General features: G+C 37.8%; 1 protein-coding gene across 1 annotated transcript in view; it reads left to right on the top strand.

Moving 5' to 3' along the window:
* The window catches only part of COL19A1 (collagen type XIX alpha 1 chain), a 332,172-nt gene that overhangs the window by 2,737 nt on the left and 308,982 nt on the right, over positions 1–20,453 (top strand). Inside the window, exons 3-4 of the mRNA XM_039532738.1 lie at positions 5,118–5,192; positions 5,744–5,843. Of these exons, the coding sequence (XP_039388672.1) occupies positions 5,118–5,192; positions 5,744–5,843 (175 nt within the window). The remainder of the gene's footprint in view (positions 1–5,117; positions 5,193–5,743; positions 5,844–20,453) is intronic.

Here is a 20,453-nt window from a genome sequence, read left to right as displayed (position 1 = left end):
CCTGCAATAATCCCCTTTTGCTATTTGAAGGAGTGTAGCTGGGGGCACATCTGGCTACCTCATTTGGAGGGTTGAGGAAGGAACATTTTAAAAGGGCTGCAGAAGACGCTCAAATGATCAACATGAGCATATGTACAACTTAAATAATTTGAAAACAAAATGGAGTGCAACTCCCTCTTGTCAGGTAAAAGGCTTTTCAGTTAAATATAAGCCAGTCATAGAATACCATTTAGGCCATGAGAGATGGCTCGGACACATGAAAGGAGAGACAAATATCCAAACTCTTTAAGCTTTTTCTTCTTTCATTTGATCCAAGTGACTCCCTTATTCTCCTCAAGGTCAGTTCATCCTGGATGGTCCTCCTGCTTTTGCTTCTTCCTCTCAAGATTCTTGCAAGGCAGCCCTTGCAGTGACACGTCTTTATGGCTGTCCTGTTTCACCATTTTTACTTGTGCCATTTGCCCCTACCCACCTCGCTACTCAAGCTATGCTGTACCAACAGAGTTTGCTTCTATACAAGTCCCATACCTTGACACCCCTATAGTATAGTCTAATTGTGCTACAGTTTTTTGGGAAAGCTTTGAAATGCAGGGAGAGTTCCCGCTTAAGTTTAATCATAAAGAAATACAGGAAATCAATCATGCAAAAGAAAGGGTAAAGCTACATGTGTGGATTAATATGATAAGGGGAGTGATTTGTTTTCCATCTAGTATTCTGAACGTGCCTTGGAAACTATTTCATTAGTTAATATTGTTGTAATTGAAGAAATGGCAGTGCTGAAAAGAGGAAATGTGAAAGTGTGTGACAGATTACTGTGGGCCTGCTTCGAGCAGTCTTCCTTAGGCCCTGTTGAGTGTGCTGACATCTGTTTGATTCACAGCAATGATCCCTTTCAGTTTTTGTTTGTGCAGAACTTCTGGTGTATGAACCATTTACTGGAGGGAAGTGATTACTTCTAAAAATAAAATATAATACATCTAAGGGAGCGGATAGGGTTACCACACTGAAGATCTCCATAGTCATGTGTTAAACCCAACTTTTCCTTGGTATATTTTTCTCCTAATTGTTTTATATTGTTTATGTGGTTGATTTAACTAGTTTTTGATTATTGGGAGCGTGTGTTTTCACAATATGGAACTGAGCTCTAGGAAGTTCTAATATGATCATTTCTAAGTTCTGCTTGAATGTTAATAATTCTGTCTCATTTTGATTATCTTGTCCAACTTTTTGCTATGAGTACCCTTTTTGTAACATGGGCTGCTAAGCTTTGTTGTCTGACTTGTGACAAATATGGCATATGAAAGATTCTGGGCCTCCCAACAGTACTGGAAAAGACCTGCTGGCTTTCCACTGCCTTTGACATGAAGTATGTTTATGAAAAATGTTGACTCTAGATCAAAATTTTGACTCAAACACCACTAATAATTTCAGGGGCACACTCCAATGCGTTTTTTTAAGTCTGATATGAAAAATACCTCATTATAGAACACAATATATTAATATTAGATAAAAAGATGTTAATACTGTAGTGAATTGATTCATACATTAGGCTTTCTGAATGTATAAACTGCCAGACTTGAACTTTTAGGCTGTGTCTATACTAGGAGAGCTAGGGGTGTATTCCCCAGCTTGTGTACACATATTAGCATGAGTATAAACAGTAGTGTAGCCATGGTAGCATGGGCAATGGCAGCGATGGTATAGTTTAGCCATGCCAAGTACAAACCCACCTGAAACTGGTAGGTACATACTCCTCACAGCTAAGCCATGCCACTGCCGCGGCTGCCATGGCCTGTGCTGTCATGGCTGTGCTACTGTTTGTACTCAAGCTACTCTCATTAAGCTACTGCTAGTACATGTATGCAAGCTGGGGAATCACACTCGTAGCTTGCAGTGTAGATGTAGCCTTATAAATTACTGGGAGTTGAAGTTTGTACTGCATGTCATTTGAAAGTTTAATCTTAGACTTGCATTAAAGCTTCAGGTTTTATCTATGATTCACATGTGAGAATATATACATGTAGTATATAGACTTTTTTTGTAGAGTTGAAAGAATTTTATTGATTTACAAGACTAAACTCAATTAGTAGAACTCATGAATTTCTATAATTTAAGTTCTATACCCATTCTGTGGATGGATAGCCTTATGAAGTACATTACATTTTCAGTGTTCTTTTCAGGTAGCTTTGCCATTACCATTTACTTTTAGTGGAAATCATGGAGTTAAAACTAGACACAAAGCAATGCTCCACTCAGTTACTTTTATTCCGGTGTAATGTAAGTGAGTAGTGAATCAGGTCATATTTTTATGTCCTTGCTGAATGTTAAGAATTCCCTTGTTTTCCTGATTGTTGTCTTTATGTAGTCCCCTTGTCTGATTTAGTTTTCTAAACTGTCTAGTTTGACCCATAACAAAAGTGGTGTCTATACAAGTGTCAGTGTTGTCAGTAATAGTTAAAAATCATGCTGGACCTTTCTTCCTCACTATAAAACATAGCTGTAAAACAGACATTGTATCAGTCTATAAAGTTGAGGGCTGTCAGCTCCTTGTATGAAAAAGAATATGTAGGGGAAGCTGTTGCTCTTAACATTCTAATCTCTTGGCTCAGCTGTCTAGGAAAATGTACCACTGAGGTGATGGGGTCATTTTTAGCACAAACTGGAAGAAGTTCTTTTAGTTTTTGTGGGTATACAGAATACAACCTGCAAAGTAGCATTTATGTGGCCTTAGTATGCTGTGTTTCCTGCCATGACTGTTATGCCTTTGATAAAAATACACGCACAGTGTGTTACATGGGCTTAGGCATCTCAGGAACAACTTCAGTCAGCAGGATAGCAGAGAAATTAGGGCATGATTCTTCACTTGGACTTAGTGGAGAGGGGCCAGAAGGAGCCAGGTGCAACTCTCTGATCCTCCACCCTAGTGTAAGTTAAAGTTGCTGGACAGGAGTTATGCTGCTGTCAATTCAGAGTAACTCCCTTCACTGCCACAGAGTTGTGTTAGATGTATACTGGTGTAAATGAGAGCAGAATCAGGCCTGTACATTTTATATCTGTCGGTTCAGGGATAAAAATTATATAATGCGAACATGCCTCTCTGCTCTAGAGTGTATATTTCCACCAGAGTATTAGAAGTACAATAAGTACATGATAAGAGAACTCAATGCACAATAAATACAACTGAGAATGGGCTTATATTGCCAACTAGGAGACTGATGAAAGATTACATATAAACTACTAAGATGGCAGCACAAAGACTCTTACAATTCTGCATATTCTCCTGGGCAAAATTGCCTCTAATGTGAATTATTCTTGTTCTTTTATAGGAACAGTAGAAATAAATATAGTATTTATTTCTTCTTACATATCTATTAATTGATATATTTGAAACAAATCTGCCCATAAATGACCTTGCTTTCTAATTGTGGGCTGCAGTTTAGACAAATGAAACAAGATGTTTGACAGAATCTGATGCATATTACTGCCTTCACCCAATCTGTGTTTAATGAAACCAATGTCATCTTTATTTCAGAAATGTTTAATCATTTTGTGAGGTAATAATTTTTTAATCTAAATTATATCTTCCAGCTATAAATTTACTGGTTACTTCTACTTAACCACTTAAGTTAATTGTAAAGATGTGATACTGTTATACACTGAGTTGAATTCAAGATTTTTGGAGAAGAATGTATTTTCTGTATTATTACAGAGTCAGTGTTGTATTGCAGGCATTTTACAATTACAACTGTAACCATTTTCCGGGTCAACTTTCAGTCTCTAACATATTTGGAAATCCTTTAAATATAGACTATTTCTAGGATAGTGCTAGTTCATTCCTCCTCTCTTATCGCTGAACGGGCACATTGGAAAGCCCCTTGTCCTCCATTGCTGAAACTTCAGGCTTATTTTGGCAATCTTTTCTGGGCACTTCTTCAACTCAAGACAGGACTGCATGCCTACAGAGTATCTGGACCAAATCCTGCTTTCTTTCCCTCCAGGAGTCCCAATAGACTTCAGTGGGATTATTTTCATGAGTTTTGTAAAAAGATAGAGACCTGTTTTAACATGTACAAAATTGACCTTAGTCTTTATCCACTTCTTGAAAAAGTATGTGTGTGTCTTTACTGAAGCATAAAGCTGCTGCAACATGATGAAATGTTGGGTTAAGATTCACTGATATTAGATTTTAAGGTGTTGGAAATGTAGGAGCCCATATATAGGTCCTCATACTTAAATACTACTTATTAGAGACAAGCTAGTAAAAAGGGTTATTACGATACTTAAAACTTAAACATTTAATATACTTCCTTAAATTGTTAAACTAATTTACCCTATTTTATTTTGATCTTGGCTGCTAAATGTAACCAGTCTGTTAGACTTAGCCTCTGCATGTGTACTGTACTACAAACATTAGAATACTGTGCCTGTTTACTAGAAACAAATACATCAATGCATAGTTAAAACAATCCCTAATTAAGCAGTTACAAAACTGCTTAATTTGTAACAGTCTTTTAAAGAGATAAGCAATGATATATTCATTGTTTATATAATATGACAATATCCTTATTAATCCACATTTTGAGATTATTTTCTACACTGCAAATAATATTTAACTGTTGCTAGGGTAATCCATCATATACTTATAACTTTTGTTGTATCTGTAAAAAATTTTTTTCAAAGTTTACTGTACACACAAACGCTCCTCACCCCTACCAAGCATATGGCATCATGTTTTATGGTATTCTTGATTGGGGGAAAAAAGTTGTAAGAATGTAATATTATTTCCCATAGTGGTTGAATAGTTAATATGTGCTTGCTTTAATCACAAACAATTGAATTAAAACATGATTACATCTTATCTGTTTATAATTATAGTATTATACTTCATACACTAAAATATAATTACTGTTGTTTTAATATAGTAGTTTGGTTTATTTCATAATTCTAAATATAAAGAAACAAGAAGGAATATTAGTAGTAATCTAATTACATTGAAAATTAAACTCTGTTCATGTTGCCTTGCAATTCACTGCCATGATAATAAATAGTTTTATGTCTGATGCATTTTTTTATTTGATAATATTTGATGGGAGCTGTTACATTTTATTCTTTTGTAGTTACAGTGTGTCCTATAATGAGACCAAGTGGACATCAGCTTAGACATATCTATAAAGAAAATCTTGATGTTTCAGGTAAGTGATTTCTTTAACACAAAAGATAGAGCATCTAAAATTTACAAACCTTGGGTGAAATCCTGGCCCCACTGAAGCTGGCTTTAACTGTATAGAGATGATAAAAAAATTTAAATTAAAACTGTCTTTAATATTAGAAAAATTGTTTTTATTAAAATTAGAATACATTTATGTAATTTTCTGGCTTAAGTTCTATACATATAAGTTTTCTTTTAATTTTTGCTTGTAAAATTAGTCTGGATTTAACATTCGTTTCTCACACTGTAGATCTGCAGCATATTTATTCTCATTAGTTCAGATGGTAAAAGAAAACAGCCAGTGCATTCCTCAGAGGTTGAAAAGTCAAGAGCTGAGGGAATTTCACACTCATATCCCTTCCTATGAGAAAATGCAAACTGGAAATTTCTGTGACCTAAAGCATTGGGATTTGAAATAGCCTGTCAGTCTATAGACTAGAAAAGCACCAAGCATGCTAAAAATCAATACTTTCCCCAGGTTTTAAAATTGCATTAAACAAAGAATAGACTAAATTAGTATATCACATTTCACAGGTTTTGATCTAGCAGAAAGCTTTTCTCTGAGACAGGCATCTTGTGGAGGTGAAAAAACCTGTTTTAAACTGGGAAGCACACCTCTTATCAGAGACACTCGGTAAGTAAAACAATACTTTATCCCTAAATATCTTTAACAGGATCCAAGCTAAATACTAGGTACAGACTGATATATTAAGCAGTTTTATCAGATAATGCCACATAAAGATGTATATTAGGGCTGTCAATTATCACAGTTAACTCACGCGATTAACTAAAAAAAATGAATTGTGATTAATAAAATAACTGTGATTAATCAATTTTAATCGCATTGTTAAACAATAGAATACCAATTGAAATATATTAAATATTTTTGGATGTTTTTCTACATTTTTAAATATATTGATTCCAATTACAACACAGAATACAAAGTGTACACTGCTCACTTTATATTATTATTTTTATTACAAATATTTGCACTGTAAAAATGATAAACAAAAGAAATAGTATTTTTCAATTCACCTCATACAAATACTGTAGTGTAATTTCTTTATCATGAAAGTGCAACATACAAATGCAGATTTTTTGTTTGTTACATAACTGCACTCAAAAACCAAACAATGCAAATATTTAGAGCCTACAAGTCCACTTGGTTCTACTTCTCATTCAGCCAATCGCTAAGACAAACAAGTTTGTTTATATTTAAGGGAGATCATGCTGCCCACTTCTTATTTACAATATCACCAGAAAATGAGAACAGGCATTTACATAGGACTTTTGTAGCCATCATTGTAAGGTATTTACTTGCCAGATAGTCTAAACAGTCATATGCCCCTTCATGCTTCAGCAACCATTCCAGAGGACATCCTTCATGCTGATGACACTGGTTTAAAAAAAAATAGCATTATCTCCAGCTCTATTTTGCCTGCATTTTGCCATATATTTCATGTTATAATAGTTTTGGATGATAACTCAGCACATGTTCATTTTAAGAAAACTTTCGCTGCAGATTTGACAAAACACAAAGATAGTACCGATGTGGATTTCTAAAGATAGCTACAGCACTTGACCCAAGGTTTAAGAATCTGAAGTGTTTTCCAAAATCTGAGAAGGATAAGTGTGGCGCATGCTTTCAGAAGTCGTAAAAGAGCAATACTCAGATGTGGAAACTACAGATCCTGAACCAGCAAAAATAAAAGAAACCACCTGCTGGTGGCATCTGACTCAGATAATGAAAATGAACATGTATCAGTCCACACTATTTTGGATTGTTATCGAGCAGAACCCGTCATTAGCATAGACACATGACTTCTGGAATGGTGGTTGAAGTGTGAAGGGACATATGAATCTTTAGCACATCTGGCATGTAAATACCTTGCAATGCCAGCTACAATAGTGCTATGAGATTGCCTGTTCTCATTTTCTGGTGACGTGAACAAGAAGCAGGCAGCATTATCTCCTGTGAATGTAAACTTGTTTGTCTGAACGATTGGCTGAACAGAAATAGGATTGAGTGGATTTGTAGACTCTAAAGTTTTACATTGTTTTATTTTCGAATGCAGGTTTTTTTGTAAATAATTCTACATTTGTAAGTTCAACTTTCATGATAAAGAAACTGCACTACAGTACTTATATTAGGTGAACTGAAAAAACTATTTCTTTTTTTTACAGTGCAAATATATTTGTAATAAAATAAATATAAAGTGAGCACTGTACACTTTGTATTCTGTGTTATAATTGAAATCCATATATTTGAAAATGTAGAAAACATCCAAAAATATTTAAATAAATGGTACTCTATTATTGTTTAACAGTGCAATTAATTGCTTGACAGCCCTAATATATATGTTAGTCTTTAGGTGTTTTCATTTGTAACAATCTTTCCATCCAGAAACCATAGTTATTCAAGTTTTACCTCATCTGGAGTGCAGAGATACACAGATGAAAATTTAACTGAATGTATGCTGCTCCTTAATATGCCATAGTCCTGGTATTGAAGTTATTTATCTTTGTGTGTATGAGGAAGTTTCATTATTATCATCCTGATCCAATGCCCACTGAAATTAATGGGAGTCTTTCCACTGACTTCTGTGGATGTTGAGTCTGGCCCTATATGGATTAAAATTAGTCTGAGTTGCAAATAAAATACTGATTCTGCAGTCTTTCCTTAGACAAAATTCTCCTTGAAGTCATACCTGTTTCTTTCCTCATTTTTCTTAGAGTTTATCCTCCTTCCTTCTGCTTTTTTTTCTTAATGTTCTTTTTGGAGTCTTCTTCATCTGACTCTTTATTCACACTTCTCTTTTTTTTTTCTTTTCTTGTCTGTCTATCCTTTCCAGGGGTGGAGTTTATTTGTATGTGAGTTTCTTATCTACCTCCAGCTGCTCCCAGTTTCTTCTTCTACTGGATTAATTTCCTGCTTCTTGTACCCTGTTCTTATCACAGCACATGCTTCAAAGAGTGAATAATAGATTTTTCACTTTGCTGGCAATTCTAAACAATAACAAACTCTTTCATTTCTGGTTGAACAGAACACAACATTTTTTGGCAAATCAAAAAGTTGAAAATATTTGGTGTGGAGTTGAAAAGAAAAGTTGCATTTTGACCTAACCTGAAATTTTTCATTTAGGTTTTAGGCACTTTTACAAAAGGGACTAGATTGATAAAAAGCCAGCTGGGAGTAGAGGAACAGATATATAACCTTTAGCCTAGTGAATAGGATACTTTTTATGGGGTGTAGGAGACCCAGGTTCAATTCCCCCTCTGCTTGATGAGGAGAAACGATTTGAACTTGGTTCTACCACATTGTAGGAGAGTGTCCTAACCATTGGGCTATGGTATAGTCTGATGTCTCTCTTCTGTTGAAGCTGTTGCACTGTGAATAATTAGTTAAATAATATCTGGAACAGGGACATGAACTTGGGTCTCCTACATCCTAGGTGAATTGTCATTCTTGCTCTCTGTGGCTTGATTAGACTATTTATTGTCCTTCACAGTGGCAATTCATAGTCATTCATAATGAGGATGAATAGTCATTGGGGGGGGAGAGGGAGACGGGGAAAGACACACATACACACTCACTCACTCACTATAGCTTCCTGCCCCTCCACCTCCTGGCATTTTGCTTTTGTAAAAATGCCCAAAATTAAAATAAATTTCAGATCAGGTTCGAACAAAATATTTTTGTTTCAATATTATTGAAACACTTTGATTTTATTTTTGTTCTGTCTTAATTATTCAGCTAACTTGACCCAAATTTATGAATAGTTTCAGGTTGGCAGAAACCATGGCAAATAAACTATTTGCCAAAAAAAAGTAATCCAGCTCATTTTATATACTAATTATTCTGAACACCAGCAGAATAACATCCTTCTTGGTTATTGCACCATCCTATAGAATTCTATAGCAGAGATATGATCATCACATTCTATAGGTTGATTTTAAATAAACCTGCAGAATTATGTTCTATTCAGTTCTGTAGGACCTTTCCATAAGGATGGTGATAATGTTAGTGGATTTCAGCGGAAGTTCTTCTCCCACTCCTAAGGTGCCTGACCAGTGCTCTCCATGCTGCTTCTGTCCCCAGCTGCTCTTTATGCCTTCCTTACAGCTCGTTCTGCTGCACTGAGTGAGGGAGCAGCCAGAGCCAGGAGCAGTGAAAATGAGAGAAGCAGGATGATAGCTACTGGTTGATGGTCAGCAGTTGTAAACAGCAGGTCCTAGTATTTGGAGGGCAAAATTGCAGGAAGAATCTAGCAGAGTTATATTTCTTCCTTGCCTCCTTTCAGTTTGCTGGTCAGGGAACAGCTCATTTCAGCCTCTGGGACGAAGATAGGGGAAGCCCAGCTGTGTCTCCCCCGCCCCCTCACCCCCTTACCTGCCTTCAACTCTGTTTTAGGCCACGGATAATGAACTCAAGTGAAGGGTGAGCCCAGACATGAGAGAGGATGGCTATGCAGGCCTGTACTGCTTTTAGCTTTGTACATTTTAAAAGGAAGGTAGGCTTTTCTGTCCAATCCACCTGTCCATTGTATCCAGAACAATAGATGTGCAATTTAGCTGGATGTGACTGCTGGAATTATTAGCAGTGAAATACTTAACAATTTAATATAATTAGGCTGGACAGTTATATCAGGTGGGCTCCTCCCGGTATGCGGGCTGGGAGTTTGAAGTCTATGGTTTAATGTAAAGTATTATTTCTTAGGGGAATCAACTTTTCTGTTGATTATTACCTCCATTTTGTAGCAAAATGCAAAACACTTAACACAATTTACTTTTTCTACAGTTTGTTAAATGTATAATATTTTTCAGGTTTTCTGCTAAAACAATTTCTGTTTGAAGCCTTTCAGTACTTTCAAATATTTTTTTCTGAACACTTGAGCTGCTTTTTAAAAAGAGAAATTTCATAAATTAATTTGAACGGATGCCTGACAGTAAGGAGAGTAAAGTCACTATAATTTGATATGGTGGAATTATAAAGAAAGCTGGTCAGGAACTCAAATACCAGCCACCAGAAATACTTTATCTCAGTTGCCCAGCCACAGTATCTCTAATACATTCTCTTTCATTAAATTGCCTTCTTTTACATTGTGTCACATTATGTAGTTCCAGACATCTCAGTTTAATCATGTAAACATGACTTACATATTCATCCCATCTGATAGGATATGTAAATAGATCTGGTATGCTGTGAGTAGCAGAACACTGGTACCCATACTACAGGAAACTGGAAGGTATCTGATTAAGCTGACTAGCAAATGTCAAGATCTCCACTTACATTTGACTCATTCAGCTACAGTGTAGGTAATAAGCTATGCTTTGCCTCTGTTCTTGCGTGATGCCATTTGGGTTTTTTCAATGGCTGGAATAATGCTACAGCTATTTATATGTTTGTAAATAAGTTGCTATCAGGGGGTTTACTATTCCACACTAGGGCGCCTCCTTGTGGCTCATCTGGGGATTAGCTGTCAACAGGTCTAATGTCCTCTTCTTCGGTTGCTTACTCCATGGTCGGTATGTGTCTCTCTCTCCCTCTCTCTCTCTCTGGACTCAGGTTACTCCCTCTTTGTGAATTGGCTCCAGCCAGGTCACTATATTCCTCCGCTTCCAATAACAAAGACCCAGTGGCTATACAGTCTATTTAAACTCTCAGCAGTCTTCCAAGCTACTTCCCAGTCTGTGCCACTTTCCCAGTGGTTGGCAGGGTAACCCAAGCCTGCCCACTACTCTGGGTTCCAGACCAGGGACCCTATGCCCAGCAACTATGGTCTGCTCAACCTCAGACCTTGTTGCTATGTCCCTGGGTTCTTTCCTACCTTTTTCTTCCCTTTCTTCTTGCCCACCTCTGTGTTACCAGTGGAGTTTCCTCCTCTCCTCCCCTTTTTGTTTTTTTGCCAGAGTCTGTAGTCCAAGGCAGGATCCCAGGGACTATTCTCACCTTAGAACTCTTCCTTATAGCTAACCAAGTCCTCTCTTATCTAGGGGGTGACTGCAGAGCTCCTCCCTGCTGCCTCTCTTAACACTAACTTCCTCTTTATAGGCCTACTCCAGCTCCTCCCACAGCTCATTATACTGAATTTGGGGTATTTTCTGTACCTGTATCTCTAATGTTCAAGACATTTAAAAGGGTAAAGGTTGTCACTAGTGACAGGAGGCTACTGTGCACAGCTTATGTTTTATACTGCACAGAAAGAATAACAATTTGATTATATTTATGCAAGTCCTTTGTTAATGGTTACTAGGAGTAGATGGTAAAGTTTTAAATTAAAATACTATAAGCCAAATGCTGCAGTCCTTACCTGAATGTTATGTTCATTGGGAGTTGTTCCTGAGTAAGACGTACAGGATTTGGCCTCTAGACACTAAACAAAATGCACAGTATGGGACAATCTGATTCTACAGTCATAATAATCTTTTATAAAATATATTTTTATTCTATTTTAATAAATATAAATGATGGAGAAGTATTTCAGTAGGTACGGTTTAATGAGATTGTAAAGGAAGTGAACAAGCTAGTTACTTTGCTAGTGTGAGAGGATGAGAGAGGAGCTGAAATACTATGTGTGAAGGTAAATCTCCAGACACAGGAAAAAGTAGTCACCAAGTTTTTGTTACTTTTTGCCTCAAAAGTCTTCAGAGTAGTATTGGCTATTCAGGAATTTCAGATGCGTGGTTGGAAAGCTGAGAGTAAGCATATAAATGGCCACAACTACAGTTTGTCCCATTGAGAGGGCAACATTTAGATGTTTCACAATTCTTTAACACTCTTAAGTATAGGAAATACTGTAGGAGATCAGATACCATAGTGTGGTAAATGGAGTAATATTTACTTCTTCAAAGTGATCCGTGTACCTGAAATTGTATCTAGATATTGGGTTAATTGTCAGCTTTCCTGTGGTCTAGGACCATATTCCTTGCTTCAGATGCAAATTCTGAAGACTGGCAAGCTTGCCAGTTATCACTGTCTCTGACATTCCCTTTTTAGGGAAGATTATTGAGATGGTGGTAGCAAGGAAACTTTTTGAATTTGATAACCTTGGATTTCCTCACTCCCTTTCTGTCTGCCTTTAGATAAGGGTATGTATTAATTGCTTTGGTTGATGATCTCCAAGCGCTAGACAAAAGCCAGGTGACCAAGCTAACTTTTTTAGATCTGTCATCAGTTTTTTTTGTATGGTTTGCAATGAGGGGTTTATTGACTGTACTGCAGCCCCCAATTATCCTAAGGTGGACAGTGTCAGACTGGAGTTTGTGGTTTTTTCCTTTCCGAAGATACTTCGGTTGTCCAAAACCATTCTCTGTTCCGCTTCCTTTGGGATTTCTTGTCAGGGAAGCTGCTGGGGTATTTTGTTACAATTCCCTTGCAATGTGTATGTAAAGACACTGGGGAAAGGAGCAATATTACTTGGGATGAGTTGCTACCAGTATGTTGTCTGTTTCTCGTTTTCATCAAACTTGAATGATGCTCTGTCTCTCTGCATTTCCATTGCCTGGCCTCGATTGGGATTTACATTAGAGTGGCATGAGACCCCAGACAAGAAAGGGATGATTTTAGTGGGTTGTTGAAAGGCTGTGAAAGGTACATAAGAATAGTCATACTGGGTCAGACCACAGATCCATCTAGTCCTGTATCCGATCTTCTGACACTGGCCAATGCCAGGTGCGCCACAGGGAATGAATAGATCATGTAATCATCAAGTGATCCATCCCCTGTTGCCCATTCCCAGCTTCTGACAAACAGAGGCTAGGAATACCATCCTTGCCCATCCTGGCTAATAGCCATTGAATGGACCTATCCTCCATTAACTTATCTAGATCTTTTTTGAACCCTGTTATAGTCTTGGCCTTCACAACATCCTCTGGCAAGGAGTTCCATAGGTTGACTGTGTGTTGTGTGAAAAAATACTTCCTTTTGTTTGTTTTAAACCTGCTGCCTATTAATTTCATTTGGTGACCCCTAGTTTTTGTGTTAGGAGAAGGAGTAAATAACACTTCCTTATTTACTTTCTCCAGCAGAAGTGGTTACTGTTGCCATTACTGAGGAGGTTTTCTGTTTTAATCTAAGCCTGAAATTTGGGAGTGCATTGTGGCTCCTGATGGCACTTAGAAATATTGATCTAAATGGTATAGGTGACAAATTGTTTGTTTTCTCATCTGTTTCTAGTAAAACATTTGCAACCAGTTATCTCAGAACTGGCCCTTGCCAGAGTGATTCCTACCCTTTCTTAATTCTAGGATGGTCTACTGTAATGTACTATGTATGGAAATATTGTTAGCTCTTTTTATGGTTACCTAATATTCAGAGTCTTTTGGGTAGCTTGTTGCAGGAAAATTTGATAATTGGTATTTAATGGAATCTCCTTCCCCCTCCCCAAGAATGTACACAGTTATGATTCCCAGAACACAGCAGGATAAAAACAGTTGCTCACAGTTCCAAGCCTCTTTCCAGTCAGCACTCTGCCCCCAAAATCCCCCTCTCATAGATTTCTCATGGGGTCACGCTGAGCAACTTCTTCTCTTAGTGTCTGTTGTCTGTCTGAGCAGAAGTATACGCACGCACGCACACACACACACACACACACACACACACACACACACACCCCTCCACCAAAACAATACCCAACCCACTCTGTCTGCATTCAGACCCCAGCAAAACCCGTCTGACCACCTACCTCAGCTTCTGATCATCCTTGCTTGTGGTTTGGATGGTGGCTCCCATTGTTTCAGCTCTTTGGAAATGACAGCTGTAATGGAAAGTGGCTGTCTATCTACTTGGTAGTGGCAGTTACAGATAACATATTAAACAGTTCTTTTCTGCTTTTAGGTGCTTTTGGTTTATTAAACCTTGTATGACTTGGGTCCTAGTTATCTGAGAAACTGCTTTTCTCCCCATATATCATGGATTCATTTAGCATCAGTTGAGGTGCTGGAGCTAACAGTCTTCAGATTGAAGTGTCTGGTCTCCTGGTTACTGGTTATTTTCAGGGGAAGGCCCTTGACTCTGGAATTCTTAGCTGAACCAAGAGTGTGACTTTAGTGCAATACCCAGGTTTTTGCCTCAGAGTACGCAGGAAGATGGGTTGGAGTTTAGTTCGTTTCCTTTTCTGCTTTTGGTGGAAAGTCTTACAATTGTATATTTTTGTACATAATAACAAACTTGATCATTGCTTGCATTTCATGAATAAATAAATAAAATACAATGATTGCCATTAAATGTTAACTTGGGCCTGTAGATATCACCAGATACTAGTAATTGCCAGGGATCCTAGAAATCCGTTTGCCTTGGAAAACATGGAATTTGCATTTGTACAGAGAATCTTTTGTTTTTACATTTTGTGAAAAAATAAAAACATACAATGGGACTCCGATTATCTGATCTACTTGGAACTGGAGAATAGGCGTAGCTCGGGCTGTCAACTTAAAAACTGTAAATGTAGCAATAAAACATTGTATTCAACTGATACCTATATAGATTGTGGCTAGGGAAACTAAAGTTCAGTGTTTCATTTTATTGTGGAAAAATACAGATTTTTATGGGTTTTTATTGGAGAATTTTGTTTATTTTTATCATGGAAAACTAGGATCCCTGGTCATTCCCCACTTTCAGCAAAGGAAAAACTGTGGCATCTCTGGACTAGTGTTGTAACTGTGGGTAAATGCTGCCTTTAAAAACGAACGCTATAAATATGTCTATTTTTCTGCATGTTTGTAATATTACTGTTTTTGTATTTTACATGACTTAATGGCACATTTAAATAAAGAATAAAGTGATGGAAAAGCAAAACCACCTGTTCTTAAAACCATGGGTATGGACATCTTTGGTAATGGATTTGAGTGCAGGTTTTGGGCCTAAGTTACTAAGGCCTTGTCTACACTTACTGGGGGTTTGACACGGGGCGATAGATGCATTGGGGATCCCTCTCCCATCAACTCCTGTACTCCACCTAGGGCCGGCTCCAGCGTTTTTGCCGCTCCATGCGGCGGGAAAAAAAAAATCCACGATCGGCAGCAGCTCTACTACCGCTTCATTATTTGGCAGCAGGTCCTTCCCTCCAAGAGGGACTGAGAGACCCGCCGCTGAATTGCCGCCGAAGAGCTATGCGTGCCGCCCCTTTCCGTTGGCTGCCCCAAGCACCTGCTTGCTGTGCTGGTGCCTGGAGCCAGCCCTGACTCCACCTGAATGAGAAGCACAAGGGAATCAACGAGAGAGTGTCTCCAGTCAACATTGTGTAGTGTGGGCTCCACAGTAAGTAGATCTAAGTACGTCAACTTCAGCTACATTATTAACGTAGATGAAGTTGCGTAACTTAGATTGATCTCCCCCCGTAATGTAGACAAGGCCTAAGACTATTGAATAAGTAATTCTGTGATTCAAACATGCCACCTGTCATGGAAAAACAAACTGGAAAAACAAAAGTAATGAAGGCCTGTGCATGTAATAGTACCTGCATCAAAATGACTATATGAAACTGAATGGAAATGGAAAAGCTATGTTAAAAGATTGCCTACTGTAGCTGGAGATGTCAAGATTCCTTGTTGTAACATAACATCTCCTGAAGAAAATGTGGGTCTGGGAACATAAATTTTTTAAGGGTCTGTCTGCATGCCTCATATTGTAGAATAAGGCTTAAGACTGATATAGACAACAAACAAAGCACAAAAGACTGAGTGAACATGTAGGAAAGGCAGCCTTCCCCCCCCATACCATGAGTCCTAGCACTTCAGTGAATGGGAGTTAACACTGATATGTTTTCTGTTGTCTTTGGTTTCAAGAAAATCTTTTGCCAGCCAAGATTATTTGAAAAACATAGCATTGGTAGCATTACATTTTACAAATGTACCTACTCTCTAGATTGACAACTTTTATTATATTAATTAAAAAAATTGGCAGTATTAAAACAATTTGATTCTGCCATATGCAGTTATACAATATCTTCAGATGTCTTCTCTCAAGTGACTCTTGAGAACACATTTTCACCTTTCAGTCCCAGCACTGATTGGAATAATGGCACTTTAAATCTTAATCTTTATGGGTTTTATTACTGCTAAACAAGGCTCTTGTGTAGTTATCAAGGTTTGAGATTTAGCATAAGAAATTCTCCTGGACCCTTCTGACTGTGGTCTTCATTAAAGATGAGTCCACATTCGGTCATGGTTCTATGAGTTTCTTGTTACTTTCACTTTGCTGGTTGGAACCTCCACTTACGAGGGTCTTAGGAGGCACCTGATGTTAGAGGATTTTTATGGAAGCATGGGTCCAGGAGTCTCATTCTCAAGGAGTGTGTAGTGGAGGATAAACTGAGAGGCCCAGGTTTCAGGCATAATTCCTGAGATCAGTGGGTTTGTGCAATGGACCTCTGCCTTTTCTGTGAGGATGTCCCTTCTGCCCAAAAAGAGAATGAAGAACAAACACTGTGAGTCAAACATCGGCTTCGGTGAAGTTGCATAGGTACAACTGGCAGCAGATCTTGCCCTATGTTGTGTTTGGAGGAATTAGGGATTGTATGATTGAAAGGTAATTTACACAGTTTTGCTGAGTGGTTCAATGGAATATCTCTCTCTCATGGACATAGGGTGAGAAATGTATGATCTCTTTAGCTGAAGAAGCAGTGACCTGTGCTTGCAACAGGAATTCACCAGCAGGCTGAAAAAACATAAGAAATCAGATTTTATTGTGTGACTTCTGTGATTTAGCAGGTGTATAAAGGCTAATCTACACCAGAAAAGCTTTGCTGGTGTATCTATACTGGTAACAAGACTGACGTTAGTTTCTTATTCCAAACTCTTTATTCATGGTACCAGCTCCTTATTTGTGGTTCCCAGTTCCTTATTCAAATGACAAAATTATTTAAAATATATATCCATGTAAGATTAAATTTTTAGAAATGTCATTGAGTTAATGTAATTGAATGTTATAAAAATTAAATTATTAATTATTTATAATTAATCAGAAAAGGAGCTGGTTTTGACTGTCCATGGCAAAATAAGTCATGTCACCCCAAGTGACCAACAGATTGTTCTGAAAGAGCTGGGTTATACCACTCGCTTAACTGAAGCTTTGTTCTTGAGCAGTGTGGTGCCATCCCAGTTCCTTATTGTACATAGGGATTGAATAAGGAGCTGGGTTTTGACTGGTTGTATGTGGCAAAATAAGTCTCAGGTCATGCCGATGATAAGTCTCCATTACAGTTATAATCCTCTGAAGTAGGTGGGACATGCCGTTCACCAACCCAAAACTTTGTTCTTGAGCAATATGCTGTCTGATATGATGGCCCCCACCCCAATTCCACATTGTGCATAGGGCTAAAATAATGAAATGGGATTTGACTGACTGTATGTGATAAAATAAGTTTTGGGTCACCCTTAGTGACAGATCCCTGAAACCATCAGACTATTCTGAAAGAGCAGGGACCTTTCACTTGGTGACCCAAAGCTTCATTTTTGAGCAATATGCTGTCACCTGGTATGCTGTTATGCCACATGCATTTTCTATGTGAAAGTTTGAATAAGAAACTAAGTTCTGACTGGTGGTATATGAGAAGATTAATCTCAGGTCACCCCAGTTTGCTGTGACCATCAGACGGCTCTGAAGGATCCAGGACATGCCACTCACTGCCTCAAAGCTTTGTTCCTGTGCAATATGTTTCCTCTCAACATAAGAATGGCCACACTGAGTCAGATCAATGGAACATCTAGCCCAGCATCTCCCGACAGTGACCAGTCCAGATGCCTCAAAGGGAATAAGCAGAACAGGTCAATTTATTGAGGGACCCATCCTCTCTTGTCCAGTCCCAGCTTCTAGCAGTCGGAGGTATAGGGCACGCAGACCATGGGATTGTGTCCCTGACGATCTTGGCTAATAGGTCCATCAATGGCTATCTTCCATGAATTTATCTAATTCTTCTTTGAATCCAGTTATATTTTTGGCCTTCACAACCTTGCCTGGGCATGAGTTCCACAGGTTGACTGTGTGTTGTGTGAAGAAGTACAACTTTCTTATGTTTGTTTTAAACCCCAGCCTATTAATTTCATTGGGTGACCCCTAGTTCCTGAGTTATGAGAAGGGGTAAATAACAATTCCTTATTCACTTTCTCCACACCATTCATGTTTTTATAGATGTATACCAGATCTCCCCTTGTTCATCTCTTTTTTTTTCTAAGATGAACAATCCCAGTCTTTTTAATCTATCTCTTTATATGGAAGCTGTTCCATCCCCCTAATCATTTTCATTGCCCTTTTCTGTATTTTTTACAGTTCTAATATCTTTTTTTTTTTAGATGGGGTGACCAGAACTCCATGCATTATTAAATGTGCGGGTGTTCCAGGGATTTATATAGTGACTTCATGATATTTTTTGTCTTATCTATCCCTTTCCTAATGGTTGCACTAGTTCTTGTGATTGCTGATGCACATTGAGAAGATGTTTTCAGAGAACTGTCCACCATGAATTCCAGGATCTCTTTCTTGAGTTGTAACAGCTAATTTAGACTTCATCATTTTGTATATATAGCCGGGATTATGTTCTCCAATGTACATTACTTTGCATTTATCCATATTGAATTTCATCTGACATTTTGTTGCCTAATCACCCAATTTTGTGAGATCTCTTTGTGATTGTTCAGTCAGTTTTGGAATTAAGTATCTGGAATAATTTAGCATTGTCTGCAAAGTTTGCTACCTTGCTGTTTACTTCTTTTTCCAGATCATTTATGATTATGTTGAACAGCACTGGTCCCAGTACAGATCTGTGGGGAACCCTGCTATTTATCTCTCTCCCACCTGTGAAAACTGACCTTTTATTCTTAGCCTTTGTGTCCTATCTTTTAACCATTTACTGATCAAAGAGAGGACTTTCTCTCTTATCCCATGACTGCCTACTTTGAGAGCCTTCAGTGAGGGATCTTGTCAAAGGCTTTCTGAAAGTCCAAGTACATTATATCCACTGGATCACCACATGCTTGTTGACTTCCCGCCACCTCAGAATTCTAATAGATGCATGATTTCCCTTTATAAAAGCTGTGTTGACTCATCTCTTAACATATCATTGTTTATCTATGTGCCTATTCTTTACTATATTGTCAACCAATTTGGCTGGTTCTGAAATTAGGCTTACTGGCCTGTAATTACTAGGCTCATCTCTGGAGCCCTTTTTAAATATTGGCATCGCATTAGCTATCCTCCAATCATCTGGTATAGAAGCTGATTTAAGTGACAGATCTTGTGTCACAATTAGGAGTTGTGCAATTTCATAGCTGGGTTACTTCAAAGCTCTTGGATGAATATCCTCTAGTCCTGGTCACTTATTACTGTTTAATAGATGCATTTTTTCCAAAACCTTCTCTCTGGACACCTCAGTCTGGGACAGTTCCTCAGATTTGTCACCTAAAAAGAGTGGCTCAGATGTGGGAAACTTCCTTACATCCGCTGCAATGAAGACAGATACAAAGAATTCATCTGGCTTTTCCACAACAGCTTTGTCTTCACTGAGTTTCTTCAGCACTTTGATCACCCAGAGGCCTCACTGGTTGTTTGGCAGGCTTCCTGCTTCTGATGTACTTAAATTTTTTTTTTACTGTTAGTTTCTTTGTCTAGTTGCTCTTCAGATTCTATTTTGGCCTGCCTGACTTGCCAGAATTTGTTTCTTTCCACTTTCTGCAGTAGGATTCGACTTCTAATTTTTAAAATGTATCTTTTTTTGTTTCTAATTGTGTCTTTTATTGTCTTTAGCCCTGGCAACATATTTTTTGGTAACGCTAACTTTATTTATTTATTTATTTATTTATTTATTATTTGGGGTATACGTATAATTTGAGCCTCTATTATGGTATTTTTCCATGCAGCATTTCACTCTTGTTACTGTTCCTTTTAATTTCCATTTAACTAGCCATCTCATTTTTGTGTAGTTCCCCATTTTGAAGTTTTTTTAGGTTTTTTTGGTATTTTTCCCCCTACAACAATGTTAAATTTAATTACATTATGGTTGCTATTACTGAGCTTTTCAGCTATATTCACATTTTTGACCAGATCCAGTGTGCTACTTAAGAGTAAATCAAGAATTGCCTCTCCCTTTGTGGGTTCCAGCACTAGCTGCTCAAAGAAGCAGTCATTAATGGTGTCTAGAAATTTAATCTCTGCATCCCATCCTGAAGTGGCATGTTCCCAGTCAACATTGGGATTTTGTGTTTTCTGTTTTAGTAGCCTGTCTAATCACCAAGCATTTCACAGTCATCA

Source organism: Mauremys reevesii, linkage group 3, assembly GCF_016161935.1.
Source record: "Mauremys reevesii isolate NIE-2019 linkage group 3, ASM1616193v1, whole genome shotgun sequence".
NCBI lineage: Eukaryota > Metazoa > Chordata > Testudines > Geoemydidae > Mauremys > Mauremys reevesii.
Note: the sequence above shows the minus strand (reverse complement) of the source record. Positions and strands in the feature narration are given on the sequence as shown.